Source organism: Cryptomeria japonica, chromosome 10, assembly GCF_030272615.1.
Source record: "Cryptomeria japonica chromosome 10, Sugi_1.0, whole genome shotgun sequence".
In the NCBI taxonomy this organism is placed as follows: Eukaryota; Viridiplantae; Streptophyta; class Pinopsida; order Cupressales; family Cupressaceae; genus Cryptomeria; species Cryptomeria japonica.
The window spans coordinates 451,543,136-451,564,879 of NC_081414.1; the positions used below are offsets into that span (position 1 = coordinate 451,543,136).

The following is a 21,744-nucleotide window of genomic DNA, read 5'->3' on the forward strand; positions in this document are numbered from 1 at the left end:
CAAATGGAAAAATTTACCAGCAGAGGATGCTACATGGGAAAATAAGGAGATTTTATTGCATCCAGCCTTACAGTTGCTTGAGGACAAACAATTTTGGGGAGCGCGGACTGTAATGTCCCCTTCTCGTTCATGTACTTCCAATGGTCCATTGGCCTATTCCTAAGACCCGTAGGCTATGTGGAATGAAGAATGAGGGTTACACATTGATGAGGCGACAACTTACTATTTTTAGTAAGTCGGGGGTTGGCTATTTTGGTGACACTGTCCTACTGAGCTCTCCATGCTCTGTCACTGGGTGCGAAGATCATGCTTTTCGGAGCAGTAGTTCATGACTTACTATTTTTAGTAAGTGGCAGTATGGGATGTTTCTATTTTTGGCAGTGGACAAGGTAATGATCCTACAGCAGTTCAGTGGTCTTCCTTTCTCAGCTTCATCCTGGTTTTGTCAATAATCAATATTGGAGTCATAAGTGATGCAATTAAATATTATTTCCTTATCCGAAGGTTTAATATTTAATTAATTTGATTATTTTTACTACTGATTAATGACTTTGGAAATTGCACATAATGTCTCCTAAGTGCTAGGCAAATTATTATGTGTGGAAAGGGACGCCATTTTTAAAATGGGAGATTATTTTATTCACCAAAAGTATTTGCTAAATCAAATCGTGGTCTTTTGCTTGCTTGGCATGATTTTGACTTATGGTATGACACCATCCTTGGGTAAATGAAATGCAAATGGGAAAGTTGAATTTGGGCGCATTTGTGAGCATTTGCATTTGGATTTGGTGGAGTTAGAAGTTATAAATAAGAGCCTTGGGCTCCCATTTTGGTTATCTTATGAAATTGCATCGTTATGCTGCCGGATTGGCAATTGAAAAAATTTGAGCTTCGAAGTGTGGCTTCCTAGCTAAGTCTTAGTTTCGTACTTGGAAGATAGTACCTAGCTGTGTCCTTGTATTTCCAATGTTGTTGGTGAGTGAGTTGCAGATTGTGGAGTGTTTTGTGTGGGATTAGAGTGTTTTCTGGTTGCTGGACGCGGAGCTGCTGAAACTATATTTTGCTCATACCTCTTAGCCAGGCAATTCCATCATTCTGGGTACCGGCTCATCCATCTCTCTTGCCACTGGCGATTCATCTTGTAAGCTTTTAGTACCTTGCATTGAGTATGGAATTTTATAATGCAAATCGAAATTCTTTGGTTAGGCGTTGGGTTTAGGGACTGTATTAGGATGCGTGCTAAATAAATGAGTGTTTTGATAGCTTCCTTTGGGTTTGGTTCAAAGAAACGGGACTCGGACTCGGCTCGGACTCGGCAAGGCCAACTCGGACTCGGACTCGGGACTCGGCGTCAGACTCAGCTCCAGACTCGTCTGGACTCGGGATAGTGAAAAACTCAAGAAATTTAGAGATTTTTAAATATTTAAAACTTGTTTCAGACACCCTTTATTGAATACACCTTAAAGACACAATAACATCATCAAACTCGGCTCATTTGATTACATACACAAGTATACATCAATCACATAAGCATAAACGCAAATTGTAGCTGAAGAAAATAACAAACATAGATATATAAATATTGTCAAATGTATACAATATTACAAAACTCATGGAATAAAAAATCCATGTCATCATATGATCATCATCAAATGTTTCATACAAATACCAAAGGTAAATACAACTACAAGTCTATGGCTCAGAGGAGCCTGCACCCTCCGGCTCCAGCCCCCTACGAAGGTGTCTAAGGTAGGTCCTGGATGATTCGACTGCCATAGCCGCTCCCCGTGACACCATGCCATGCTCACCAACATCAGGAACACCCATGTCACTATCTGCCTCTGAATCTCCTGTCTGTGCTCGTGCTCTCCGCTCCTCCTCTGCCATGGCTACAGTCTCAACCTCTATATCTACCTGGTCGATCCAATCAATGTCAGACTCGTAGGTTAAATTTTCTCTACTTCTATCGACGCAGTTTCCCCCATATTTTTCGACGGGGGTTTGGGGGCAGCGCCCCCAAGGTGGGGTCAAGGGGCAGCGCCCCTTGCGCGCTCCCTGTCGCAATACAGGGCGAGGTCGAGGGGCAGCGCCCCACGAGGCCAAAAAAACTTATTACAAGTCTGAATTAGGGTTTCTTTGAGAGTCTTCCTTAGGGCCTGGTTTTGCTCTTGTTGCTAATTGGGTCTTGCTTGGTGAGTGAGTATCATTCTTGAAGGTCCAAGCTAGGTCAAGTTGGTGAGTGATAAAGTCTGGAATGTCATCCTGATCTTCAAATGCCCTAAAATTTGGCTAAGTCTGGAATGTCCTGATCCTGAAATTTGACTAAGTCTGGAAAACTGAAGAATCCTCCAAAAACTAGATTTTGCAATATAACTCCTGGAGGCCCGAAACCACTCTCAAACATCCTGACAGTATATATGGAATATAAGGAAATGTCACTTATACTTAAATGTTATATTCCATAAAATAATCCTGACGGAGAGACCAAAATGTCAAATTTCGCCCTTCCAAAAAAACTTATTACTTTTTAAAAAAACTTTTTAAAATGTTTTTTTTTTTTTGTCATTTTATTAGCCCAACCAGTAGCCGAGTCTGGGGCTCAGGACTCGCCGAGTCTGGCGATTTTGAGCCAAAATCGCCAACTCGGCGAGTCTGGCGAGTTTACTCTCCAGACTCGGCCGAGTCCGAGTCCGAGCCCCTGGGACTCGTTTGGCTTGACTCGGACTCGGACTCGCCGAGTTTGGGCGATTTCAGGCGAGTCTCGTTTCTCTGGTTTGGTTTCATTGTTGTGGATATAGTATTGGTTTAGAATTAATTTGGGGTGAATTGGGTGAGAAATGAGAGAGTTATGAGTGTTTTAGTGAGTTCATAGGCTACTGGTTTTACATTTCCAGCCTGCAGATTTGATGTGAGCAAAATTTCATGCTATTTATTTTGGATGTTCAGCATTGCTTTTCTACTCTCACTCTCTCTGTTATTGTAAGGTTAAGTAGTACTACTAACCATTCTGGCTTGTAAACTCTCATCCCGCTGAAAAGTGGAACAGGCTGGCTTGCCCCCTATTTCAGTTAAATTGTAATTCAATCCTCCCATTGCATAAGCGTTCGAGTGATGATTGGTTGTAATGGTCCTCCCGCTGCATAAGCGGTCGACTTGAGTTTATTTGTAATTCAGTCCTCCAGCTGAAATACCACGATTGAGTGATTTGTGTCTACTGTATGTTTCTCTTGGCTGGTTCACTGCCAAGTTTCTTGCTTTCCCGCTGGATAAGCGGAAGGGGCTGGCTTGCCGCCCATTATTGTATTCATTTCATCTTTTCAGCAGATTTGAGATCTAACGATCCCCTATCCATCGTATGCTCTCACCTTCCCATGTTGGGCACTTGGTTATCAGAAAGTGGAAGGGTTACACTTTTCAACAAGCTTTCAGTTTATGTTTTCTAACCTTAACGCGTTATCTGTTGGTTGATGATTATTATTGGTCCTAAAAAACAAAAAAAATATTTGGGATATTACAAAGTGCTTGAAGATGACTGCCTCTAAAGGCTGAGATGCCAAGAACAACACTGAATCCTTAGCATGTGAATTGAATGGAGTCCTACCGGGCGTGCCAAAAACTCTTATCACAAAAGCTTGCACCCTTACTAAGCTATCAACTCAGCAACCTTGTAAAACATGGAAACAACCCCGAAGTGTGGGACCTTGCGCGAGGGGGTTGAATCTCCGGAGAAGGTCGGCTTCCTCCTCACTCCAGGTGCAAGTGTTGAACCAACTCAACACTTCAAAACTAACTCCTAACCCTATCCTAACAATTTGCAGAGGTAAAGGGAAGAGAGAATTGCTTGAAATAAAAGGAGGTGATGCACCAAGAAGAGATAGTTCCTCTCCCCGCGCGAAATGACACAAAGAATCAACTGAAAAGCCTAAGAGATGCACAAGCTTCAATTGCATGAATGACCCAAACGCATATGTGGAGGGTAGAATTTTTTAAATGTTAAGAGGGGAGAAGGATTCCCACAAAGTCACACTCAAAAGACCAGCTAATACAGCATACATGTGAAAGGAAACCACGAACATACACTTATAATGAAGGTAAGAACACATACACATCATACATAAGTTGAAGGAAGGCAAGAATAGAGATTTTCAATTGATCATAAGGCCGAAGGCCAATCTTACAGTTGCAGAAATGCAAAAGATTACAAGTCTTCAAGAGAAGAGAAGAGCATAATAAAGCTCAAGGAAGCAGGGAGAGAACCCCTTACAATGAGGCTTATCAGCCTTATATAAAACAATGGGTTACAATGTGATCATGACCCCTGCATGTCAGTCTAGAAGTGCAGGGAAGTGCATGCACTTGGCTTCTACATGCAAGCAACCTAGCCATACCTCCAAAGGCAATTCTAAGGAAGATAGATTGATTGACCTTCCAAAGTCAGTCATGACATAAGTCACCAAGCATGGCCCCGTACCTTCCTTGATGGAAATCCTGCCAAAAACACTTAATGCACCCTTGTGGCTCCACAAAAGAAAGTGTACAAGTCACCAAGTTGTCGGAGCATTAAAAGCCTTGAGTGTTGATCACACCATCCGGAAGTGTCGCCAGATGGAAGGAAGCCTGGAGTCTTCAGAAGCTCGGACTCCCAAAGTGAGGAAGACAAGGGAAGAACTTTGGAACCTCGGGGTTCCAGAGTTCCAGGACGAACTAGAGCGAGAAGGCAAAAGGGGAAGGAACCTCGGAACCTCGGGATTCCGATGTTCCGGGGAGAAGAAGGAAGAAGGGGGGGTGGGAGGGAACCTCGAAACCTCGGGGTTCCAAGGTTCCGGGCAAGGCAAGGGAAGGGAACTTCGAAACCTCGGGGTTCCGGAGTTCCGAGGAACTGCGCAAAGGAACTTCGGAACCTCGAGGTTCCGGAGTTCCGTGGAAAGGAGAAGCTTAAGAGAAGAGGCGAAGGAAAGGAAGGCTAGGAACTTCGGAACCTCGAGGTTCTGGAGTTCCGAACAGGGAAGGAGAAAAGGGACAAGGAACTTTGGAAACTCGGGGTTCCAGAGTTTCGGGCAAAAAGAGAGAAAGGCTAGGGAGAGGAGAGGCTAAGCTAGGAAAGAACTTCGGACCCTCAGGATTCCGGAATTCCGGAGAAACTGGAGAAACGATGAGGGGGAAGGAAGGGAACTTCGAAACCTTGGGGTTCCGGAGAAGGAAAGAAAGCGGCTAAGGCAAAGAACCTCGGAACCTCGAGGTTTTGGGGTTCCGGGGAAGAAGAAAAAGCCAAGGGAGGAACTTCTTCCGGACAAGGCAACACTTCACACTTCATGATTCTTCTCTCCTTGATCAGCTGGGGCCGCGCTGGTCCATGGAACATATCTCTGATCGGTTCTCACTGATGGACCACGGGTGTCATAAAATGACAGCAGATCCCATTGCCACAACTATCGATGAGGTTCAAGTTGTTTATGACATGAATCCTGCTAAGTGCAAAACAGTGATAAACGAGGAATGGTTCAGTGAGAGAAGACCACCAAGCACTAGAATCACTAAAAAGACCCCCAAAAGCGATTTTGACAATGAGTATGATGATATGGTTACCTTACTCAATCGGGTCATTGGACTTCCCCAATCCAATCTCTTCGGGGAATGGATGTTCTACTTCACTGAGCAAGTTTTCTTTGGGAAGTCTAAGTTCGACTGGGCTCAGATCATCAGCGACAATATTCATACACAGTTGGTTGAGCTTGAAGAAAAAAAGTACTTTGCCATGACTTCCTACTTGGTCTACATGTTTGCTCGACACCAGTCGCTGACGAGATTAATTAAGGAAGGTGAGATTGGGAACGGTTGAATCAGGTGAAGGTATACGACTGCTACCCTCAGTTGCATTACTATGACATTGCCCAAAGAGAAAATAATAACATCACATACGCAATTGGTCAGTACGAATGTGTTAATGACTCTTTTACAATGCACCTGGTTAGATTAATGCAAGGAGGATTGCATATAAGGCTGTCAAAACAGGCTACCACCCTGATCCTAAAATAAGGTGCATGGTTCATCTAGCTCCCCAGGTTCACCTACATTAGAATAGCTGGCTTTGAGGAAACACCATATCGGCTTTCACGCTATCCATCAAACAGATTAATCCTCATGGAGGTAACAAGGTAGGCACACCCAACAGGTAGCTTACTCAGAGACAAAAAGCAATCGGGGTTCACCTTCTCCATGATTTTGGGTAATCCTGATGCGCACTTCAAAAATTCAGTGCACGCTGAAGAGTCATTTGTTGAATTGGCATCCTATTGCTTACAGGAGCATTTCCCCAAGAAATGCTTTCACCATGAGGGATTGGGAAAAAGGGCCTACGGCAAGCATTACAGGGCCAAGGTATCGATTGAGGACTATTGGAGCAATTGTTCTGATGACTTTGAGGTCCGTCGGCGGGAATATTCTAGGTTGAGTGTTCAGCAAATGCGGCTTTATGAGTAAAGCTAGTCCCCAAATCAAGTGACAGACTATGGAAATTGCTTACAAGTCCGAGAATTTGAAGCAGTCAAGGACCTCCCGCCAGCCATTGATTGGACTCAGGACCCAATCACAGATTTTGAAGCAGTCATGGAAGGTCCAAGAAGGTACACAGATACCTGGTTATGCCAACAAATTAAGAGGCTAACCCACGAAGGAACCCAATTCACATACAATTTGATGGGTAGTCTCGATTCCCAGTCTTCAGAGGATGAAGGAACCTCAAGCACACAAAACGAAGAGGTTGAGAAACCTGAAAAGAAGAGAAAGAAAGCAAGGGCCAATAGGGGGACTCGAACATCGAAAAGAACAAGAAGAGAAAAGATCCCAATCAGGAGGCCAGAGGTTACTTCTTCTTCCAAGCACCCCAGTTTAGAGGATGATGTGGTTGAACTTGATTACATTCCCACTCCACCTTCACAAAATGATCTTGTTGCATCGGAGGCAAATAATCCTCAAATACAAAATGAGCAAGAGGCAGAGGTGAGGATCATTGGTTTGGATGGACCTGGAAATCAGCTCGAGGAGGGAGAGATTGCACCTAATCAAGGGATTGGTAAACAAGAGCTCACGCAAGAGAGCAGGCATGAGTTGCACCAGGAAAGCGGCAACAAAGATGACACCACAGTTGAGCGAGAACAAAAAGAGGATGGAACTCAAGAACCCACCAGGACTGGAGAGCAGCCATTACTAGAGGATACCCAGCAGTTGCTCACTAAGGAGGGGGAGAACTTAGCCGTGAGTAAAGGACTAGATACTGCTCTCATTCCCCCTATATCTGGTCAATTACGCATAAGCAGTGAGTCAGCTGAGGCCTCCAAAGAACATAGTGAGAATCTAGCAATTACATCTGGACAGACCATCCCTCAGGAATGGTTAATAGCTCATGCACAGCGGAAAGCGGTTGTCGAACCACCAATTAAGGAGGATATCTTCTCTCAAATAGGAGAAATAAAATCCAAAGGCAAGAAAAAGCCGAAGACTTGCTCCAGGATTACCCAAGACGAGCAAAGGAACCGCACGATTCATATTGCTACCCCACCTGCAAACAAACCAGCAGATCAGATTGCATTGGCTGATTACAACGTCATGACCATCCCAATAGGATGAGCCACCAAAGAGCAGGAGAGGGAAGAATTCAAAGATTCTGTGCAGAATATGTTCAGACAGGTCAACGAAATGACCACTGAAAGATATATGTACCGGGCTCGTGCTAAGCAAGCTGAGGGGTACATAGATCACCTGTTTAAACCGCTGCAGCATGCCGCTGAATCCCATGTTCCCCCATTGGCACTAGCACAAAAGACTACAACTGAATTTGAAGGAGTGCGTGACACGGCCAAGGCTGTCAGGGAATGGATTCGAGACATTAGGGAAAAAGGAGAGCAGATCATCAAAGATGTGCGGAAAATGGCCCACAACCGAGAGACCATTCGCGTCAAGATGTTTGAAGTAAAGAGGGAATGTTTCAAGGTCCATGAGGTGGTTGGTGTGGTTGTCCCCCTCATGAGGGCTCTTTTTTGGACCCACACTCAGATTCCCACGTTGAATACTATCCTAGATCCCTACGACATCGACACTTTCAAAGACTGGTACTGGACTGCCAGCATAAAAAAGGATATGAAAGATACCATAAATAGAGACCAGGGTGAGTGGGAGGAAATTTTGTCAAACATGAAGGCTCTTGGTGAAAGCATCCTCAAATCGATGGTCCCCAGTTGGAAGAGTAGCATGAAGGATAATGAGGTACGACCAAGGTGGGAGGATAGACTGAGAATTCATAAAGTCACGTACTCCATAGAAGAATTGGAATTTGCCAGTGAGCTGCGTGCGGACATATTGGGTTTTGAAACTCATCGATCGGTCTGGAGTGATGGGTTGAAACATGTGGATCACCACCTAGAGGGTATGCAATACAAAATACGCCATCCTCCTATGCCCCCCAACATGGTACTGTTCCAACTGTGCATGAGATTTCAGGATTACGTTCGAGTATAACGTGCAGCAGATCGGGACACACGGAGAGAGTACTTGCACGACGAAGTTCAATTTTTGGAGAAAGAGTCTACCTCGGGGAAGGAAAAAGTGTTTTCTTGAGAATATCTGATTCTTTCAAATTCTAAATGCACTTTTTCAACAATAAAGTTTCTTTCCAACTACCAAAGTCATTGTAAATTTTTGAGCTCCGTGCAAGTGCACTTTTTGGAGCAGCTTTATGTTTGGTAGTTGGTAGTTATCAGTTACTTTATGGTTGGAAGTGATATTTTGTTTTCCATTTATGGGTATGGGCAGCCTTGTTTTAAGGGATGAATCCGGGCCACTTGTTTAAGTTTAATCTTGGCCATTCATCTGTTTTGAAATCCTATTTAAGGGAGTTGGTTTCTCTTCTATTTTTAGTAAGAAATTGTGGATTGTTGCAAAAGCTCTGTAGAAATATATTCAGACTTAATGGAAATTGAAGCTGTTACTGTTTCATGTGAGTGCATGGTCTATTTCTTCACTCTTTAAATTTATGTATGCATTTTGCTTTGCAAAATAATATGTGCAAGTTGATGTCTGATAGAAATCTTCGTCCATACCATTAAGGATTGGCTGATTGCCAATTCCTCTGCATGGTTAGTCTGAACTTGTTAATATGCTTAGTTCGGTTTTTGAACATGGAATGTATGAATCTCTCAAATTCAGCATTTATGTTTAAAAACTTGAAAATTTGTTTCCCCTTTGGAGATTGCATCAATTTTATGTAGTTGTGCGAATTGCTAGCGAAATAAAATTTGATTATTGCAAGATTTTTGTCTATCAGCTTGAAGGTGTTATTTTTAAGTAGATTAATTAGGCATTTTCTCCCTCTTTTCCCTTCCTTTTTTCCCCCTTGTTTTTTTACCAAAGTTGAAGTCTGAACAGCATCGTATTAAAGCAAAATTGGATGAAATCAAGACTGTAGGATATTAGGGAACTTGTGCGAACAAAACCAACTTTGTCTAACCGTAAGTCCCCTTTGTGTTATCAGCAAAACACATCAACTATTGAGCTATCCTGCAATCAAGACCTGACAATCGAAACCTTGAGGTCATCCCCATTGATCAACTAAAACAGCATTAGGGATTTCCTTATCTCAAGAGAGGATAGGATACTTAGCATTCTATTCTGCGTTGATTGGAGAGAGTTGTAGCAACATGATCTTAGCCACGTCAAGACTACCTTATGGTGAAGATTTTACATTGTGCTGCCCTCTCAAAAGCATGCCACTTTTTTTCTTTTAACCTAGCCTTTAAACTAAGTGCTAATGACTTAATAGTAGTTGCCTTTTGCCTGGCTGTTTGAGGCAGACATTTGCTGGGTTACAGACAGGTGAAAGTGTACCCTATTTGACCCGATTTATGACTTATTCCTAAGCAGAGATCCATAAGGTTATTGCCAAATTTATATGCACTATTTTTGTTGGTTGCAGCCATGAAAAAGCTGATTCCTGTTCTTGTTTCAAACCCCTGATATCTGGGCCTGCTTCACTTGACAACTTGCCATGTTTCTTAAGTGCTGCTTGGTTTCAACCACTAAAAGGTGTCCGATCTGATCTCAAACTACTGAAACAAATGATTAAACAGTTTGCCACTTCCTAGGCACTTTTGTTAGGTTTGAAACCATCCAAAAGGCATACCTCATTCTAATTTTATTTCCTATTCAAAATTGAACATGGATCTCACAAGACAGCCATTTTTTGTTACTTTGGACAGAATTTGTGTTGCCCTAAACCAAAAACAAAGTGTCCCGAGGAGGAGATTTACATGACTTATACCAAAAAGCAGAGGTTTTGGCACTGAATGCGATTTGGCTTTGCCATAAAAATTGTGCGGTGGCGGAGAAAACACATGGCATAGCCACCTTAGGCACAAACCTAGGCCTCTTTACCCTATTACTGATGTTGAGGCAGAATACACTAAGTCTTTAATGAAAACTTTGGTAGGAGTTTGCCAACCATTTCACTACTATGCTGTTGTCACCTTTGCTATTTCATGCTCCTTTTTTATATTTAGGCAAAATCCAGACTCATTTTGCCATGTCTACTCAGCTAAACTGCTCTGACCTGCTCCATTGCTCTATTCCATCATCTTCATCATTCTCTGATTCTTTAACATTGAACAACTTTATCTTTTACTCCCTATTGGGCTTGTGGTGATCACTTCATCCTGCAACAATCTTTAGGAAAAAAGACTAGGATAGGAAAAACTTCTGCAAATTAATTGGGAACATCATGAATTGAATGTATTGACAAAGTAACAACAAATTTGACAAAAGGAGCATGAATGTTGAGTTTCACATGGGTACCAACAAGTGCATATATCCAAAACAGCAAAACAAGGAGTTCTTTAGGAAATTTTAACCACTCTTATAAAAGGAATTCTCAAAGAATGCAGACTTTTCTTTGAAGAATGTAAAAGGAAAGAAATTAGGCACTAATATACTCAATATTGAGAGGCCAAACATCTTTCACCTCTTGTAAACTTCCACTTAAGCAAAGAAGCCAAGATCAGAATGCCTACTGTGTTTCAGACTAGCAAAAAGTAGCTGTTGCGACATATTTGGTTTGTCTAGAAGAGAATACAATTATAACCAGCTGTAAACATCTATAGATTCGACACAAACAACAACAAAAAATGTAACATTCTATAAGGGATTCAGATCTAAACAGATCATAAGTTGCACCCCTCAAAGAGCAGAAAAAGAAATGCTGTGTTTTTGCATTCAAATTCATAGGTAATTTTCACAAGCATACAAGAATATTATGCTGCAAGGGGAGTAAAATATAAAAAGCATTTCATATGATTGTTATCCTATTCATTCCTTTTTGCAATGAAATACTGCTTCAACAAATAGATACAGGCATACTTGTACTGATGAGAATATCTTCTCCAAGTCACGTGCAAAACTTCTAGTGTCTACATTATCACTGGTAGCACCCATTTGAACTAGGGAAGCAGCCATTGCTTCAAACTGTCCATTTCCAATAGATGTTAAGAAAGTCTCCATTGCAGTCCACGTCCTTGGAGAGATGCGGCCTACAATGCCTATATAAAGACAACAGTTTGGAGCAAAATTATCAAGACTTACATACATTCTAGTGGACTGCACCTTTTATAAATGGTAATTTTGTTGACATTTGTACAAGGTAAAAAAATAAACTACCAAAAAAACTAAAAAACACTTTATATTTTATATTTTTGAATCAGTTTTATGTAGTTACAATGCTTATGTGGGATATCAATGATTGTATGTTAAAGGTCTTTGATTTGTAGCCTTTGGCATTTTTATGAGGTGCAATATGCATGGCAATATAACTTTCTTTGTCGTTATGTGACCACAAAGGGCATAACGGCATTGCTGTATCAATGAACTTTTTTCTATGTAGTTCATGCAAGGAGTCTTCGTCATATAATTTTTTTCAAAAAGAAAAAAATTGAAAAAATAGCTTCCTATCACAAAGTCATAGAAGTACAAATTTTAATTTTGAATTTTGCCCTATGTATTTCGCTTTCTTGTATTCCATTCCTTATTGTGTCATGATTATTCCTATGGTAAGCTTTTTAGCATTTATTATAAATATGAAGGTACTGGGATAAAGTAAAATTTTCTTAATGTAAAACGTTTCTAGAACCAAGCCACATTGAATTTCTATGCAAGATTAATAGTTTAGATTAAACAATATTTATGAAGATTACCCATACATGTATGCATCTGGAAGAGTACTTTAGGCTAGACAGGTGCTAAAAAAGTTCCAAAAGCTGCACTAGATGCCAAGACAGTATGGCAGCAACTATTATCCTTAAAGCTTGGTTCAAATACCTTTTAGTAGCTACTACCAGAACACATCAATCCTTGTAGGCTGCGGCTAAATCAGAAAAGGGTACAGAAGCAAGGAAATTATCATATAGGTCTTCAACAAAGCTTAACTCTTTCTTAATAAATCACTTCAACTACAAAAAATTACAGTAGCCACTTACTTCCCAATGATATATTTCATTCAATAATATTAAGCCCTTCTATAAATATTAAAAATAATATGAGGTGTGGCTGAGAAAAGAATATGTATAGCCAATCTACGAATAGCCAAAATTAATATTAAAAGAATCATCATTGGAAATTCGATAAATTAATACTCTGCAATCATTTCAAAAATTGCATTGTTCAGAAAATCCACAAACATATACAAAAAAATGGAAAATCAAACCAAATTGAAATATAATCTTGAACAAACCCACAACCAAAACAATTAAACCAGAAGAGCTTTGCTGAGGAGCACTCAGTTATATTGGGACGGGTATAGGGGGGTGAATCAATATTACAAAGACCTTTTACAAAGCTAGTGTGATCTTCTAAGGTAGATATATGATGTTCAAATTGCTACCAGCAACATAGACACCATCAAGCAATGCATATCAATGTGTGAATAGCAACTGAAGTTAAGTTTGAATAAGGATTCCAGTTGACCATGCAAGGCAAGTTTACAAAAAGCAAACTGCTAGTAGTATGGATATGCAAATTTGACCACTAAGCACCCACTAAATTTTCCATTCATCTAATCAACATTAAAGCAAATGAGAAGTAGAAACCATGCAACTTGTTGAAACAACACATTTCACCATATCTCCAATGAAAAGAGTATAATAATTTATAAGTCTTACCAACAATTTCTTCTTCTCCTACTCTACTCTTAACTCCTAATGATTTAACTGCTAACTATCTTCTACTCTTCTACTGCTAACTATTAACCTTAACAAATGAGAGCATTGAGCCTTATATAGAGGTCTCATTACAATGAACGACTCGGATTGATTCACAATCAATGGCCAAGATCGAAACATAGAAACACTAATTAGGGTTTGTTACAAGAAGGAAAAGGCTTGGGAATTGGAAATTTTGGGTTCAAGGAGGAAAAGGCTTGGGAACTGGGAATTTCGGGATTCTAGGTTCAAGGAGGAAAACGCTTGGGAACTAGGAATTCCGCGATTTTGGGATTCTGGGTTCAAGAAGGAAAAGGCTTGGGAACTGGGAATTCCAGGATTCTGGGTTCAAGAAGGAAAAGGCTAGGAAACAGGGAATTTCGGGATTCCAAGATTCTAGGTTGAAGAAGGAAAGGGCTTAGAAACTAGGAATTCTAGGATTTTGGGTTCAAGAAGGAAAAGGCTTGGGAACCTGCCTCTTGACAAGACCACATTTAACATTTCATGATTCCATTGGTTTTGTCCTTGATCAACTGGGGCAGTGTTGGTCCATGGAACATATCCCTAATCAATTCTCACTAATGGATCAAGGATGTCATAAAATGACAACATTTTGGTGACCATTACAGGATGCTTGCCTGCTAAAATGGAATCCAGAAACCTTAAGCATCTATTGGGCACTAAGTCAATGGAAGGAGCCAAAACATTTGTGTGCCAACACTTGGAGGGAAGCTAGAGACTAAAGCATACATTCTCTTAAGGAGAATGTAGCAGGCACAAATGCACTTACGAAAGAAAAACAATCTCTGATCTAATATTTACATTGTCATCAAGACCCTCTTTAGAAGCAAGGCTTGAGATGAATCCCATTGACTGGGATTGGAAGAACTTCACCATCAAGCCTAGAGAGATGAAATACATTGCCCTCCTTGCAACTGGTGATAACATACGGACCAATCCAGATAGCATCAAATTCGGAGTATTGTCCGACTTTGGCTCTGTCTGCATCCCACTTGAGAACTAAATCTCCCTCTTTGAAGACCCTAATAGTAGCCTTTGTGTTAAAATTTATTTTGAGCTGTTCTTGATGAGCCTTAAGCATATACATAGCCTGACTTCTAACCTCTTCCAGCTCTATTAGCTCAACTAGCCTTACTGTCATGGCATCATTCTCTATTTATTCTAGCTAATGTGCTAGTTCAAGAGAGGGTAGCTCTAGGGAAGATTGGAGTCTTGTTTCCTTCCCATATATCAGCATGAAAGGGGAGTTACCAATCGCCCTCTTGGGTGTGATTTTGTCAGCCCATAAGGCTGTCCTCAACTTAGCATGCCAAGACCTCTGATTGTCTTCAATTATCCTTTTGACTATCCTGATGAGGTTTTTGTTGGAAGATTCAGCTAAACCATTACCCTAAGGGTAATAATTGGATGTTGTCTTTAAGTATATACCATGCTTAACTGCCCAAGAACTGATTTGGGTTCCAACAAATGCCTTGCCATTATCTGATATGATGGTGGAGGGGTGGTGGCAGAGCAACTTTCTAAGGTCTTTCTCCATGTGACCTTTGTTGGAATTTTGCTTCTTTAAGAAGCCATGTAAATGTAATAAGAGCTAAGAGCTCATTGGTTTTGTTTAGGTCCTAGGTTCATAAGTCTAGGTTGAGTTTTCTTGTGCAGTAGAAGGTAGGTGTGCCTTTGATGTGTTTGGGGTCCTTTTGACATGGTTGTGTCCATAGGATAGCCCAAGGTAGGCTCAAAAGCCAAGAAAAGCAACATTGTAGAAGTTGCTCAAAAGTTGTAAAAAGTTGCATGACAACTTTTCAAAGTTGTCATGCAACTTTTCCACCAAATAGGTCTTAACCTTAGTTTGGCGTTAGGAACCCTAACCATGGCACACCAACCGAGGCAGAGACACTATAAGCTGTTGCAAACCCTAAAATGGGGGGTTGGATGTCAGATTGTACGGCCAAGAGAAAAGACCTTGACTGTGACTGTGTTTTTGTTGCCAGTCGGCACAAATGAAGCATTAACAGGTTGATAATGGATTGTTTTGTAAACTGAGTGGTGTTGTGAGTCTTGCATTGTGTTTATCTTTTCATTTTGAGCACTTAGGGTAGGTTCTTGTGCAAGTTTTGTGCGTTTGTAATTATTTTGTGAAGTACTCTGTCACTGTCCAGTTTTGGACTGTTTTGGGTAATGGAATGATAACTCCTATCCCCATTGTGGAGACACCATGAAACCATGGGGAATAGGAGTGAAAACCTTGTACAGTATCCCAAAGCAAGCAGGGCCCTTGAAGATGCAGGAAAGTCTTTCAAAGACCCACTCCTAGGCAAGACTAGACTGTGCCCGGCTAGGAAGGGTTGAAGTTGCAGAGGTCCATGAGAGCAAGGTAGGACAAGGAGGGAGGCACCCTTTGGAGGAGGTGTAGAGGGATGTGTGAAGCACCATTGGTGACAAGGAGGAGCTTCCACCAATCCAAATAAGGTGGCAAACACAGTAAATCATCACTGTGACCCAGGTAGACCTTAAAACCCTTGTAAAAAACCCTCAAAAACCCCAAAATTTACCTAGGGCAGTGTACGGACACTTGGAGGCCCAAAACCAGAAAAATCTTTGAGCCCTTGCCAAACAATTACCAACCCTTTTCGGAAGTTTCACAAGTTTGTGCATCGTTTGCAAGAGGGAGCCCTAAAAGTCCGGAATGGAGGCCTAATTGGGCACATTCCTTGTAGCCCTATTTTGTAGGAAAAAAACAAAATAGTGAGATCGGTAATGAAATGGAAGGTTAAAACCTCTTGGGGGCACATGAATGGATGGATAACCATGTCAGAGACCTGTCCTAACCTTGCTAGGACCTAAGAAGGAGAAGGAGGAGCTAAACCCTTATTGGCCTATGTGAGGGTTTTTTATGCTTGAGAGTAGGTGTGACTTAGGGAGGAGAATCACAGATTGTTGGTGGGTGGATTAGGCAAGGTCAGGGGATTCCACAAGCAAGGGAAGTCCTAGAGACCCTAGGGTGTGGTTGAAACACCTAGTGATCCAAGGAGAGGATCAAGGAGCATAGACTAGGCTAGTCTATCCCATCCCCTTTCGCATCAAGGGGACACTGAATCTTCACACAATTCCATCAAGGAATTCCAACACTAAGGCCTCTGTGGCATCCTTTAATGCAATTATATCTGTCCACTTGGTGAAGTAGTTTGTTGCAGCCAAGATCCACTTGTGACCAGCACTAGAAGGTGGATTTATCATGCGAATGAAGTCTAAACCCCATTGTGCGAATGGTTGATCTTCTTGAATAGGGTGGAGAGGAAGGGCAGCTAGCGTTTGCTTTCCAAAAAAGAAAGCACATTTATTGCAATTCTTCACCTATCTATGTGAGTCACTGAATAAGGTTGGTCAGTAATAATTTTGATAGTTGTAATCCATGCAGAGAAGTGGCCCCCTGAAGAGCCATCATTAAATTCTTCTGATAGTCTGCTGACCTGATTTTGCTCAATACACCTTACTGTTGATTGAAAATTTTGTACACCTGGGGAATGTGCAAAATTGTGGTTTCAGCCACAGTGTGTGAATATGATACTCTCCTAATTTAGGGAAGGCTCCCCCTATCTATAAACTATACCTTAACTAAAAAGGGATGAGACAAAAGTCTTTTTTTTCTTTCAAGAAAAACTATATCATTTTCTCTTCACAGAAAAGTGATAGCAATTGAAAATAACAATGGCAACAACTTATAAAACAAAGTGAGAGAAAGGAAATGAAATTTCTTGAAAGCACAAAGACTTTTGTCACTTCTTTCACAATGGGACAGCAATATCAAGCTCAAAGTCTTGAATAAGTGAAATCCTATCTACCCTTTTCTACATTAATGATAACAAGAACAAAGTATAGCCGCACAAAGTCTGAAATATCTTACCCTTCTCTACATAAAACAGCAAGAACTAGTGTGAGCTCAAAGTCTCACAGCTATTCCTTATCACAGAATCTACTTCTAATTTCTTTCAAGAGCAAGTGTAGGCACAAAGTCCTATAGCTTCTCTAAACAAAATATCTACTCTAACTGATATTAATCTCCAATACTTGCAACACAAAGTCTGCAAATCAAATTCGATTAAGCTCTTAAACAAACACTAGCAAGAAAGATAATATTTAGCACAAAGTCTCAATCCTTGAGCAATCTTATTCTATTTCTTTCACCTTCAATTTACACATAAAAAAGCACAAAGTCTTTCTTTCTGTAAATTTAGCAGAGTTTACTTCCTTGCTTTCCAAAAGATCCCCCATTACAAAAGACCCTTTCAAGTATTTATTGGAGAGGAATCTTGAGAAAAAGGTGGGAGAACAACTAACTTGAAAAATTCTCTCAACCACCACGGCTTATTCAACTACTAACTAAGACTTATTCAAAATTACAAGTCCTATTCTAAATTGACTTGTAATAAGCCTGCTTGTAATTACAAAAAGGCAAGTAATGACTTAACTTGCAATTTACAAAATTGCTTTTATAAGTAAGCTTGTCAAAAGGGAAACTACAATACTGAAATTACAAATTTGAAATTACAACTAAGTGTTGAAAAACACTTATGTTGCAACATGTTTCACCATGAATCCTTCGAAAATATGGATGATCATTTGCAGTTCATCAAGATTCAGTTCGTGAGTATTCTTCGCAACGATCATGGTTTTTACAATAACATCGCTGCAACGAAGAATTGTAATGCTGTTCTTCTCCAAAGAAGACTGGATTTCTTGCAAGAAGATTTGATATTTCACCAAAGCTTGAATCGATACAGCTGAAAATTGTTCATTCCTCCTGTTGGGTCTCAAATCAACAGATTGGATAGGTTCTAAGGAAATGCCAACTCCTATGATCAAACCCTCCAATTGACTTCGCCAACTTATAGAGTGAACCTATTTGGTTACTAACTCTCTCACTTTAGGCTCTGCAGGACCTAGGCGGGTATACCTACTCACTAGTTGTTCCTTCAACTAATGCTTTTTATAGCAGATTTAGTGTCTTAATCTTATATCTTCTAGTCTCAGAATGGCATAAGTTTCTTAAACAGACTGATTTCAGATGTGTGTATTGATCTATGTATCTTACAAAAGTATATATGTTACACTTTGGCTAAATTACCTACTATACCTACTCTACTAATCCTAATGCTTAAAGGTAAAGGGTAACTGGTATGGTTAAAGGGTTTGTTTACAAATGATCAGTGCCTTTCCTCCTATTTGGGCTACAGAGTCTTATATTTCTTCAGGACTTATTGTGTAAACTTATGAGACAGTTTTTAATCCCACCACCTCTCGATGAGTCTATCAGTTACTGTTTCTTATGAGCTCTACTTCAATGTCTATATTGTCAATTGCTTGAATGAATTTTACCCTAACTTTTAAGAGACCATCCAAGGAAGAAATACAAGGAACAATTACAATTCGCGAGTAAATCTTTTTGATCCAAATCTACAATATAAAACACAAAATTTTACTGGAAGAACACGAATAACCTTATCCACTTTTAGATAATATCATAAGCAACTGCCTTCTAAAAATATGTTAACTCTCAACACATATGAGAAAGAAAATGCAACTAGTTATTTTTGATAAAAAGTTTAAAAGTACAAAATTGCCTCCACCTCTTCTATCTCTATTCTCTATTTTTTTTCTTTACATTTTACATCACATATATATGTGTTTGAATGGTTTTCATACCCCTTTGGGTGAAAAGACACCCCCCTCTTAAATAAAAATAATTCCAAATCCCGAAATTGCTGTCATAACCCCACATTTTTGTAATTATTTAATAAAAGATAACATTTATATTTTCCGTTATTATTTAAATAAAATATGTATTGATGATATTTTTTATTATTAATGTTAACGATTAATTGAGCTTTATCATAATATATAGATACATAATATAATATAATATTATATCTATCGTACAAATGCAATATTAATATACAATATAAATTATTATATTAATACATAATATAAAACGTTATATTGATCATATAATATATATTATAAAATAAGCATAAAAATATATATTAAATAGACAATATAGATCACACAAGAAATACTCTATAATTATTAAGAAATAAACACTAAACACCATACGATAATATTGAAACTCTAATACATGCAATATAAAGTATTTACTAAAAAAACCATATTAAAACACATACCGTAATAAGGACACATTACCGTAAAAGATGCAATGTCTTAAAAACGCTGGTGACTGTTAATTAAAACGCCAAAGGTTGCGGCTGGAGCAGGAGCGGTGACTCCAACAGTCACCACCACTCACGCAGCAGCCACGATTCCCAAAGGCGCCCACTCACATACCCTCCCACGGGTATTTCAAGTGCAAGCCGAGAGGAAAGGGGGGGAGAGAAGGACGCACGGGAAAACGGGATAAAGGGAAGCAGCGGCAGGAGACGCAGGTAAGACCATTTTGACCCTTGTTCACATCTGCAATAATATTTAATAGAATGAGGTTTTACACTTATAAATAGATTACTTTTAATTCATAGGTACATAAATGTTTGGTAGTTTGTTAATTCACAATAATTACTTATATTTAGGTAAAATACAATTCTCTACATAAATAGGAATGATTTAATGAATACAAATATAATCTATTGACATATATATATATATATGGGCATACCATATAAATACATCTACACATATTAAATAAATTAATAAATAATATACAATTACTAATTAAGGATGAACCACATTATGCAATTAAGGAATAGAAGAATGATCTCTACTAAGATAATAAATTAAGCAATTACATATCCAAACCCAATGAGATAAATGAGGAATTAGGCAACAGGGATAGCAGGAACTAGGCCTCTGTCAGGTAGGCCACCCACTGCAGTTGACAAAGGGCTTCTGGCAGGAGGGCCAAGGGGGAGTGTACCGCCCTTGGGCCTGATAAGCGCTACGGGCATCCTAAGGTAGCTTATCCTCTTGATCCCACTAGGAATTAAATATGGAATTGACTTATTGATAACAAATGAACTCAAATGAATTTTGACTAATTACACCCTAGATGAATTAATCAATCATTAAAATTCATTGTTTGCATGTTTCCTTAGATTTGCGAAGTTGGGACATTACAATTGCCTTAGTTTATGTAATTAATTGTCACTTTACAAGTTGTTTAGGCATATTAGAGGTATTTTAAGACTATTTTATGGGTATATAATGGATAAATCGTCTTTAAATGATGTAAATACCCCCTTTGGTGCTTCACACTCCATTTTTTATGCCCATTATTGTGTTTATGTTATGGTTTCATATTGTGCAACAAATATAAAATATATTACTTGTACCTATTCAATATATATATATATATATATATATTAAGAATTTTTCGTGCTCCTTGTCTTGGAATTTGGAATTCTAAAAATTGCAAATTTTAGGGTTCCAACAGTGGCTCTGTCTGGGGATGCATGCCCCATGCGGGCATAGCAAGAATCCATCTATCTCTGGTAAAGTAGACTGGATGTGTCAAATCATCTTCCTTATGTAGATTATGTCAAAACTACATGTAGTGGCCCCAAGCCCCAAAAACTGAACACTCATTCTTTCCTCTATCAAACATCTAATTCTCATCATGTAGTATAAAAGCTTTGAAATTATTGATATCACCTGATTGGCAATTCCTATCATAAGATGCATCATCCATCCTTATTTTATAGGGATTCTTTATTTCACCTGGATTACCATTATCCCCTATTCCATAGGAAATGGTATTTATACTTTTACAAAATTTTGCTTCTTGTGGCATCCGCATATTCTTCATCTCTATTTTATTGGAATGCTGCATATTATCTAACTGGTACTTCTTTTCACCTTTTATTTTATCTCTATGTGATGTACCTTCCTTTTGTAACTCTCTTATTTTTGTGGTCCTTTTATCACGTGACTTAGTCATATTATTACCAATGTTGTCTTCACACATGTTTATTGTCCATACTATCTGAAATTTTTTCTTCTTCATCATATAAAGGATTTGAGAATACATGAAAATCCTTTTCACACATACCATGGCAGTAGGGAATATGATTTTCCTCTATCACTTCATCACATAAGGGGTTTGAAAATATTTGAAAGCCATTTTCAAATTCGCATACCTCTTCTTTATCAATTGTATCATCAAGGTACTCAGGTATGGACACACTTTCCTCATGACTGGTATAATATTCTTCATCAATGTTAGCAACAATTTCTTCAAGTTCTGACTTCTACTCACAAACATCATCAATTGCTTCTTCATCAGATGGGACTTCCAAAGGGATAACTGATTCTTCTATATATTCATCTTCATTTGCATCTCTTATGTTGATGTTACTCGTCTCACGCAAATCATGTAGTTTTTTATTCAATTCTTCAAGAATTGAACATGTTGATTCCAAACTGTTAGACCCACATTCTCTCACGATCAATTCCTCCAGTACAGCTGAATTAAGTTGTATATTATCAG

At 39.4% G+C, this 21,744-nt stretch overlaps 1 protein-coding gene across 6 annotated transcripts in view; it reads right to left on the bottom strand.

The window, feature by feature from the left end:
* Positions 1–21,744, bottom strand: part of LOC131067530 (uncharacterized aarF domain-containing protein kinase At5g05200, chloroplastic) — a 242,703-nt gene that overhangs the window by 96,749 nt on the left and 124,210 nt on the right. For all 6 annotated transcript variants that reach the window (XR_009359156.1, XR_009111826.2, XR_009111828.2 and 3 more), the window contains exon 9: positions 11,404–11,582. Coding sequence is in view for 1 of the 6 variants with exons in the window: in XM_058002567.2 (XP_057858550.2) it covers positions 11,404–11,582 (179 nt within the window). In the remaining 5 variants the exon portion in view is untranslated. The remainder of the gene's footprint in view (positions 1–11,403; positions 11,583–21,744) is intronic.